Consider the following 10,793-nt stretch of genomic DNA (forward strand, 5'->3'; position numbering starts at 1 on the left):
ATCACCAAAGTACCTCACAAAACGAATAACATGCCAGTAAACGTTTTAAAAAACAACTTTCCAGTGTTATGCTAAGTTATCACTAAGCCTGCTACCAGTCGCTTCTACTGCAGTTAAGGCTTATACATTTATTTCAGTACTAACAGTATTTAAAGTCAAATTCTAGTCCCTAGAAAATAACTCAACTGCGCATACATTTATCAGCCTGATACCAGTCGCTACTACCTACTGCATTAAAGGCTGTACTTACGTCATATGGTTAACAGCAGTGTTTTCTTAGTCAATTCCATTCCTAGAAAATATTTTACTGCACATACCTCATTTGCGGGAGACCCCGCATGCTATTCCCTTCTCTGAAGTTACCCCACTCCTCAGAATGTGCGAGAACAGCCAGTGGATCTTAGTTACGTCTGCTAAGATCATAGAAAAAACGCAGGCAGATTCTTCTTCTAAATACTGCCTGAGAGAATAAACAGCACACTCCGGTGCTATTTTAAAATAATAAACTTTTGATTGAAGAATATTAAGTAAAAAACTCCTATCTCCTCTCACAACCTCCTTTGTTGAGACTTGCAAGAGAATGACTGGATATGACATGTGAGGGGAGGAGCTATATAGCAGCTCTGCTTGGGTGATCCTCTTGCAACTTCCTGTTGGGAAGGAGAATATATCCCATAAGTAATGGATGACACGTGGACTGAACACACTTAACAAGAGAAAGAGCTGAATGCCCTTTTTAGGGCAATGTAAAAGCTGAATGCCCATACAAATGCCCCTTTCAGGGAAATGGGTAGCTTAGGTTTTTGTTAGAGTTAGGCTTTTTATTTTGGGGGGTTGGTTGGGTGGTTGGTTTTACTGTTGGGGGGGTCTTGGTATTTTTTCCAGGCAAGAGAGCAGATTTCTTTAAGGCAATGCCCTACAAAAGGCCCTTTTAAGGGCTATTGGTAGTTTATTGTAGGCTAGGGTTTTTTTTATTGGGGGGGGGGTATTTTTATAGGGCTATTAGATTAGGTGTAATTGTTTTTATTTTTGATAATTTCGTTTGTTATTTTTCGTAATTTAGTATTTTTTGTAATTTTAGACTTAATTTTTTTAGTAGTTATTTTTTTTAATATGTAATTTATTTTTTTAATTGGTAGTTATTTTAATTTTAGTTTTTTAGGTGTCGGTGATGTCGGGGGCGGCAGATTATGGGTGTTTAGACTTGGGGTTTATGTTAGGTTTAAACGTAGTTTTTTTTCTAACACCTTCTCCCCATTGATGTCTATGGGGTCAAAGCAGCCCTTTGGCTTTTGTGTGGTATGGTATGCTTATCGCCACCATATCACACGCACATGGAGGCTTTTTAGAAACTTGTAATGGCAGCGCTATGGAGAACGAAATAACGCAACTTTTGTTGCGTTTGTTTCGCACACCCTCTATAGCGCAAAACTCAAAATCTAGGTGATAGGTAATAGGGTACTGCTGTTTTTAATTATATTAATTTAGCTAACAGCTGATTCTATGTGAATTAAAAAACATTTTTTTTATTAACATATGTTTTACTAAAAAAAAAAAAAAAAAAATCACAAATAGATACATGGGAATTTTTGCTACTAAACCAGCTTTTGAAATGGAATATAATTTACATAATTAGCATAGTGTTTTTTGGCTTCCTGTCCCTGCTTTTTATGCTTGTCCCTTGTTCAATTCAGTCTGTATATAGTTTATGAATATTGTGTGGTGTGCAGTACTCCCACCACAGAGGTCGCTGTGGCATTAGTCTCATTGCCTTCAGTTTGTTTGTTTTTCTGCAGTTTTTTTTCTTTATCTGTGGTCTTCTGTTGGATTAAATTAGCAGTGTGTAGACAGGTGGATGGTAACTATGAGATGCAATACATAATTCCAAGAAGAGTAGGAGGCAAGGGGTGATTAAGCAAGGTATCTCAATAGTGTTGCACAATTTGGGACATTGTCTAAGTTCCCCATGTATATACTCAGTCTTAGCTAAGCTGGGGCTTCCAAGACATCAGGCTCTTTATGTGCCAGGACTGCATTTCACAAAACAACTAAAAACCCAGATTTACTGGGGCATTTCTGAGTCTATACCTATTGCCAGCAATCACATCAACAACAAAGATAAAACATAAATAGTTACTTCATAAAATCCCATTTGCTTGTGACACTTCCAATAGTGTCTTAGTAAGTCCTCAACATATTTGCATATATTGTTCTCAGCAGCCCCAAAACAGTAGTCAGCAGGTTAAACATACTGAGGTACTATAGCTTTAATTTTAGGCCGTGTAACATTTATATAAACTAGGGTGCTTTATGGTGTCCTGCTATAAATATTCTGAAGGTTTAATAATTTAACCCTTCTTTGCTTATTTTTGTACTTGTTGTAAAGGTATATTTTCCAATGTAATTTAAATATTTCACATTCCAATGTTCTTCACATAGGGGAATATGTTCTAAGTATTTTTAAATATATCTTCCTTTATATCTGGATATATCTATATACAATTTATCTATCTATCTTTATATATATATACACACACCAAATCAAGCGATTGCACTCACAGGACTTCACAAACCCACCAAATTTCATACCTTCCTCCCATCCTAGTGGTGCCAAACAAATGTGTTGGAATGCACATTTGCGTTCCACTGTCTCATGTTACCGGAAGTGCACAAACGTCACAACTGGAAGTGTGTCAAACAGTGCTATGTAGCGTATTAAAATGTACCTACATATAATAAAAATAAATCTGTAAATCAACTTTACTTAGCTGTCTAGACTTGGAAACATGTGTAGCATTGTGTTAAATGGCTCGTGTTGTGCTGTCGCAATTGCGCAAACCCTTAGATGCAGCTTTTACTGTGTACACCCTGTTTGTTTACATCGTAACCATGGTTACAAATCACACATGTCATTTTATAATACATCTATACAATGTTTCTACAGAGTATGTAACAATTAGTGATGACTGTATCACAGTGAAGTATATACATTATTTGCTCATTCTAACTCCATAACCCTATGTGCACATATCGAACTCTGTATAGAAAGGTCTCACATTCAACACACACCAACAGTGTCCTATTTAGAAACGTGTCCAAATGGCCAAGTTATGCGTTCCAACACATTTGTTTGGCGCAAGTAGGATGGGAGGAAGGTATGAGATTTGGTGTGTTGTAATCACTATAAATATTGTGTGTTTTTTTCACTTTGACATGATGATGAAGGGGATTGGTCTGAAGGTTGGTATAGTATATACAGTATATATATATATTTATTAAATTTTACACAAAAATCATCATATATATATATATATATATATATATATGTAGAAATATTTATTTATGAATAAATGGAACATATTCGCCTATAAGAAGAACATTGGTCACCAATAAATTAAGTTTTAATATCTCTACAAACATAAGAGTTCTTACCAAGGAGCTGGTGTATGTGGGATCTGACGTATCATCCTGAAGGTAACGGGAGAGTCCGAAGTCGGAGACCTTGCACACTAAGTTGCTGTTCACCAGTATATTCCTAGCTGCTAGATCACGATGCACGTAGTTCATTTCGGAGAGGTACTTCATGCCGGCTGCAATGCCCCTGAGCATGCCCACTAGCTGAATGACTGTGAACTGTCCATCATTTTGCTGAAAATCAATACAAACAGACACTCTATAAAGCGGATTGTTCTAAATAGTTATTATCCATTCAGCCTTTTCTGCTTTGCATTTCATTGTTAGAGCAGCACTCTTATTTAACTAATTCATTTTGTAGAATTAAAGTTTAATATTGCTAAATTGTTTGTGTAGTATAGGAATAGAATCCCTTCGGGACTATTCCATAAGGCACTGTATGTCAGTTAGCTTTTAAATGTGTGTACAAGTAGCTCTAATGCATGGTTTTATTTACATTAATCTATGTGTATTATTGAAAATATTAATGATCTTGAATTTGTCATGTGCATCATGTTTTTATTTGGTGCATTACTGTGGGTTGCTGAGTGTATAAGTGCATTACTAAATAAATGTGCATCAACATGCCTGTCTATCTACCTATATCTTCCCTTCTAGCTATCTGATTATCCATCTAACTATTCATTTATCCATCCATCCATCTATCTGACTATCTATCTATCCATCCATCTATCTATCTGACTATCCATCCATCCATCATCTATCTATCTATCTGCTTAGTGTATCTATTTAATGTGTGTATCACAGGGGCATATTTTGGCATAGACCAGCAGGATGTAGGATGCACATTTTGAGGGCTAGTTATTTAGCATGAAGCCTTTTTACTCCTTTGTTCTCAAGATATTCTATTTGTTAATTTTATTACAAATCAATTAACAGTTGCTGTCTAGTGAGACCCCTCCATGTATATCTGAAATCGAGTTGTGAGAAATATAAGTGACAAACAGGGGCTAAAATTAGGGACCAGGGACAGCAGAATTCCATTCTCCTAGAGCTGCACATAAGCTAAATACTCCACTGGGCTCTTTGCAAATTTGCATCTACTGGCATGTTACGGTGTATATAAGATTGTTACTGTGTCCATAAGCATATTACTAAGTATATTAGCATGTTACTATGTATATGAGCATATTACTAAGTATACTGGCATCATGTTACTGTGTAACACAATATTAACAGCAGATTGCAAATACAAATGGTAGAACTACTATTCAAAGGTTTTATAGAAAATTGTTAATTTTGCGTACTGTACTTTGTACATAAGCTTATTACTAAGTATACTGGCATGTTACTGTGTATATAAGCATATTACTAAGTATAATGACATTTTACTGTGTATATAAGCATGTTACTAAGTATACTGGCATGTTACTGTGTATATAAGCATATTACTAAGTATAATGACATTTTACTGTGTATATAAGCATGTTACTAAGTATATTGGCATGTTACTGTGTCCATAAGCATATTACTAAGTATACTGGCATGTAACTGTGTCCATAAGCTTATTACTAAGTATATTGCAATGTTACTGTGTCCATAAGCTTATTACTAAATATATTGGCATGTTACTGTGTACATAAGCTTATTACTAAGTATATTGTCATGTTACTGTGTCCATAAACATATTACTAAGTATATTAGCATGTTACTATGTATATGAGCATATTACTAAGCAGAGGCGTTACTAGAAACTACAGGGCCCAGGTACATAAGCTTATTACTAAGTATATTGGCATGTTACTGTGTACATAAGCATATTACTAAGTATATTGGCATGTTACTGTGTACATAAGCATATTACTAAGTATATTAGCATGGTACTATGTATATGAGCATATTACTAAGTATACTGGCATGTTACTATGTACATAAGCTTATTACTAAGTATACTGGCATGTTACTGTGTCCATAAGCTTATTACTAAGTATATTGGCATGTTACTGTGTCCATAAGCATATTACTAAGTATATTAGCATGTTACTATATATATGAGCATATTACTATGTATACTGCATGTTACTATGTACATAAGCTTATCACTAAGTATACTGGCATGTTACTGTGTACATAAGCTTATTACTAAGTATGTTGGCATGTTACGGTGTACATAAGCTTATTACTAAGTATATTGGCATGTTACTGTGTACCTAAGCATTATACTAAGTATATTGTCATGTTACTGTGTACATAAGCTTATTACTAAGTATATTGGCATGTTATGGTGTGGATAAGCTTATTACTAAGTATATTGGCATGTTACTGTGTACATAAGCATATTACTAAGTATATTGGCATGTTACTGTGTACATAAGCATATTACTAAGTATATTGGCATGCTACTGTGTACATAAGCATATTACTAAGTATATTGGCATGTTACTGTGTATATAAGCATATTACTAAGTATATTGGCATATTACTGTGTACATAAGCATATTACTAAGTATATTGGCATGTCACTGTGTACATAAGCATATTACTAAGTATATTGGCATTTTACTATGTACATAAGCATATTACAAAGTATATTGGCATGTTACTGTGTACATAAGCATATTACTAAGTATACTGGCATGTTACTCTGTACATAAGCATATTACTAAATATACTGGCATGTTACTCTGTACATAAGCATATTACTAAATATACTGGCATGTTACTGTGTACATAAGCATATTACTAAATATACTGGCATGTTACTGTGTACATAAGCATATTACTAAGTGTATTGGCATGTTACTATGTACATAAGCATATTACTAAGTATACTGGCATGTTACTCTGTACATAAGCATATTACTAAATATACTGGCATTTTACTGTGTACATAAGCATATTACTAAGTATATTGGTCTTGTGTATATGGGAAGTATAACTACATATTACTGGGTGTTCCATCATGTTAATGTGCATTTCTGCATTTTACAATAACAGAATGTTACTGTGTGTGTTACAATGTCAGTGTGTGTATCAGCGTGGTACGGTTACGGTTTTGTATCAGTGTATTTCCATGTGTAACACAATATTAATAGCAGCTGCATAAACAAATACAAATGGTAGAACTACTATTCAAAGGTTTTATAGAAAATTGTTAATTTTTCGGTTTCAAATGTTATATTGCATTTAAGGAAAAAACAACAAAATAGGGAAATAACTGTCTGGTATACACAGTTAAATTAGAATTTCCCAATTTTGATTTTCCTAAACTATAATGTAACATTTAAAATAACTATAAATAAATCAATGAATACATAAATAAATTTAGTAGAAATGTGTAACAGTACAAAAGCAAGTCAAGCGGTACATTAAATGTAATTTTTAAGCACACACACACACACATCAGCAAATCAGCATAGAGTATACAAACGTGTATTGGGTTTGTCACTGCGTGTTTCAGCACATAATGTGTAATGTGTGTGTGAGAGAATGTCACTGCATGTATCTGTATAATAGTGCATATGTCAATGTAATAAGCATTAGCTCACTTTGCTACTCATATTTCCTACCTCTTTAAGTTAAAGAAGAACATGAGAAATCAGACAGACTGTAAAATCTGTTATAGAGCCGAGACAGCAGACAAGAAGAGACTCCACTCAATATTGACATGACCAGGCCCTATGTCTCATAACAAGTGGAACTGGCTCTACGCTATGTTCCTGCTCAAATACAAAAGGCCCCAGTGGATCGGATCCTATAACCTACTTTCTGGAGGAGAGGAGGCTCCAATTAATGTCCCTATTTATATCTGAAGACTGAAATTAGATGGGGGGGGTTTTTAGGTCGTCTGCAGTTTGCTTTTGTCTGATAATTTATCTTCACAATTGCACTACATTGTCTGCTGATAACTGTCTTCTGTACCTCTCTATGGTGATTCAGGAAAACATACACCAGTGTGCATATAATTACAATACTGTGTGACAATTTGTGAGCTGTCATACAGATCAGTTTACTTTACTGTTATGTGTAAACATTACTCTCTTTGTAATGTGCATTTAGAGAAGGAATGCACATACCAAACTGTATAAATCAGTTCATTGATATTTTAATATTGTGTCAGGGCGTTTGTAGGATAATGGAGTATATATGTTCATTTTTTACATTATCCAGACCCGAGCATAGGCCTGCATACATTTGTTATATGAAATGTTTATCAGTATAACAAAGAGTGTGTGTCAGTGTTTGTGTATTAATGTGGCACTGTGTGTATCAGTGCGTGAAGTAGCTTGCACATTAAGATGATAACCTGCATCTACTTGAATGGTAATGACTATATAAGTAAAATGTTTCTTCTGTACAGATGACAGTCAATTTATCCTCAGAAACCATTTAAAAGACCTTTAAGATCTATGACTCAAACTGTAAAATTAAATGACCCACCTAGCAACATGCAGCACATATCATTGACTCCACATAACACTCTATCAAATACAGTTAATCTGCAGCTGGTCATTCACTGATCTCTATGTTTCTGTTTTGCATATTACTTCCTGTAGAACACAAGAAATCACTAGTGTTACTTACCCGCAGGAAGGAATCTAGAGCACCGTTCTCCATGAATTCAGTGATAATCATAACAGGCCGGCTTTTAGTCACCACACCTTCTAGGCGAATGATATTTGGATGGTCGAATTGGCCCATGATGCTTGCCTCACTAAGGAAATCCCGTCTCTGCTTCTCCGAGTATCCCGCCTTTAGAGTTTTAATGGCAACATAAATTTCTCTCTTGCCCGGGAGTTTTAGTCGACCTTTGTACACTTCACCAAATTCCCCTGTGGGTGGAAATATGAGATAATACTCAAAAGAAGGCAATTCCATGTATGAGCTATCTTTTCAATTTTTTCACCTTACAGACAAACCTGCTATAGTCCAACTTTAATCCATGTATAACATTGTTACAAACATCACATCAAGTACTGCTTCCTTGTAATGTTTAAAACACATGCTCACTACTGAGACTACCTAGGTATGCTCTTCAACAAAGGATACCAAAAGGTACAAAGTAAATTTGGCAGCAGAAGTAAATTGGAAAGATTTGTTTAATATTGCACGTACTCTATGAATCACACAGGATTCATTTTGACTTACTAACTATATTAATTTTCTAAACCGCTAGAGGATGCATTACTGATAATAGGAAAAGGGTAAAATACACAGGTAAGTAAATCCAGGGAGGGAGGGATGGAGAGAGAGAGAGAGAGAGAGAGGAGATATTGTATATAGATATTTCCATGATAATACAAACAGAATGAGATGTAGGAAAGAACAGATAATGGAACATTATTATATGGTATTTAAGATTCCTGTTCTTAAAATGTTTCATTTTATTTCACACTCATATTTCTATTATGTAATTTACAGCATATTTGCCTTTTTAAATGGGATTTCTATTGACAATTGCACCATTCTGTCATATTTGTTGGAGACCAAAATACATTGCACACATTTTTGAAACACCACAATGATTTTAATATATATTTTAACATTTTTCACACCATTTTCCCCTCATCTTTGTGCCTTAAAGGGATATTAAACCATATTTTTTTCTTTTTCATTATTCAAATAGAGAATATCATTTAAAACAACTTTCTAATTTACTTCTATTATCTAATTTGCTTCATTATCTTGATATTCTTTCCTGGAAAGCATATCTAGATAGGCCCAGTAGCTGCTGGTTGGTGGCTGCACATAGATACCTCATGTGATTGGCTCACTCAGGTACATTGCTATTTCTTTAGCAGAGGATATCTAAAGAATAAAGCAAATTAGATATTAGAAGTAAATTGGAATGCTGTTCAAAATTGTATTCTTTGTCTGAATCATGAAAGAAAATGTTTGGGTTTAATGTCCCTTTAACTTGTCCTTTTATGAGACATACATTTTGGGCACAGTTTGGAAGTTATAAAATGATTATTTGTGTATTGTACTTACCAAGATTACAACTTACTGAATTTACCAACCTAAAAAAACACTCATCTTATCTACTACTACAATTTTCAGTAACATTTGTCAAGCACCATCATCTTGACCAAAGAACTATCTTTATTGTAGATGGACTGAAAGACTAAGCAGATACCCACCAGCCCCAATAACTTCTTCAATCTTCACAAAAGATACATCAATTTCCTTGGCAAACTCTCTCACAGCTTCATTGGGATCCTCATATGTAAAGGGGTCTATGTAAATTTTCATCCCTGGAGAACCTGCAAAAATGGAAGAGCAAAGCAGATAAGAAAAATTGATTTAAAAAAACAAACAAAAAAAAAACAATTTCTGAACAAATTGTGCTTTCCTTTTTCATTAAATAAGTGTGTAACACATGCACCTTTAAAACCCAAATTGTATTTGAACTTCCATCCGTCGCTTTGCCAGCACTTCTTCAAATAAAATGGGATTTGCATTTTAAAATAAAGATAGCAAGAGAACAAAAATAATTGCTATTAGGAGTAAATTAGAAAGTTGCTTAAAATGTCATGCTCTATCTGAATCATGAAAGAAAACATTTGGATTCAGTGTCCCTCTAATCAGATAATGCTACATTCTACTATGTGTTATATAAGTGAGTTAAATAAAACAACTGTCAACAATACTTTATGCAGTCTTTTATTAAATATTTTGATAAAAAATCCCAATAAGTCTATTTTTTTTTTCATTTTGGCTCCCATGCAAATAGAACTGATGTGTAATATATATCCCTCCTGGTGTCAAACAGGTTAATCTTTAGCCTACATTTGGTAAATCAATAAATTAAGTTTTGCTTTTTGGCTGTCACTAGATCCTATGTAGGTCTTGTTCCTGAGCTACTTAAGGTATTGGTTACTTTGCAAGGCAGTATCTTTTATCCAATCACTCTTCACCTCTCTATCATCACAACATCATTGTATCTGCCCCTAAACCTTTCCATCTCACGTCCCTCTCTCCTTACAAGAATCACTGTCCCTCTCTTTCAATCGGTTGTCAGTGTTCTCTCCTCGCCTTGTTTTATCTGTATCTGCATTTATTTGTGTAATGAAATAATCCAGCCATTATCTCTACGGTTTATCTCTGCCTTACAGAGTAAAGAATGAAATGTGCGTTTGCACTGTGCTGTTAGTAATATGCGTTTATTTGCACACAAAAAACGTGAATTTACAGTTTGTCTTTGTCTTTACAGACTTCAGTGAGATTTGTTTAACAAATTATTGCATTTGATGTCCTAACCTTAATGCTGCAATGCATTATAAATAAGAACATGTATTAATAATAATGATGATGATTATAATAATGCATTATAAATAGGGAAAGTTATTAATAATAATGATAATGCACTGGAAATAAGG

At 34.2% G+C, this 10,793-nt stretch overlaps 1 protein-coding gene across 1 annotated transcript in view; it reads right to left on the reverse strand.

Moving 5' to 3' along the window:
* Nucleotides 1-10,793, reverse strand: part of EPHB1 (EPH receptor B1) — a 498,694-nt gene that overhangs the window by 74,618 nt on the left and 413,283 nt on the right. The window contains exons 10-12 of the mRNA XM_053709781.1: nt 9,555-9,677; nt 7,999-8,246; nt 3,433-3,648 (exon numbers count right to left, since the gene is read on the reverse strand). Of these exons, the coding sequence (XP_053565756.1) occupies nt 3,433-3,648; nt 7,999-8,246; nt 9,555-9,677 (587 nt within the window). The remainder of the gene's footprint in view (nt 1-3,432; nt 3,649-7,998; nt 8,247-9,554; nt 9,678-10,793) is intronic.

This window comes from Bombina bombina, chromosome 4 (assembly GCF_027579735.1).
Source record: "Bombina bombina isolate aBomBom1 chromosome 4, aBomBom1.pri, whole genome shotgun sequence".
In the NCBI taxonomy this organism is placed as follows: Eukaryota; Metazoa; Chordata; class Amphibia; order Anura; family Bombinatoridae; genus Bombina; species Bombina bombina.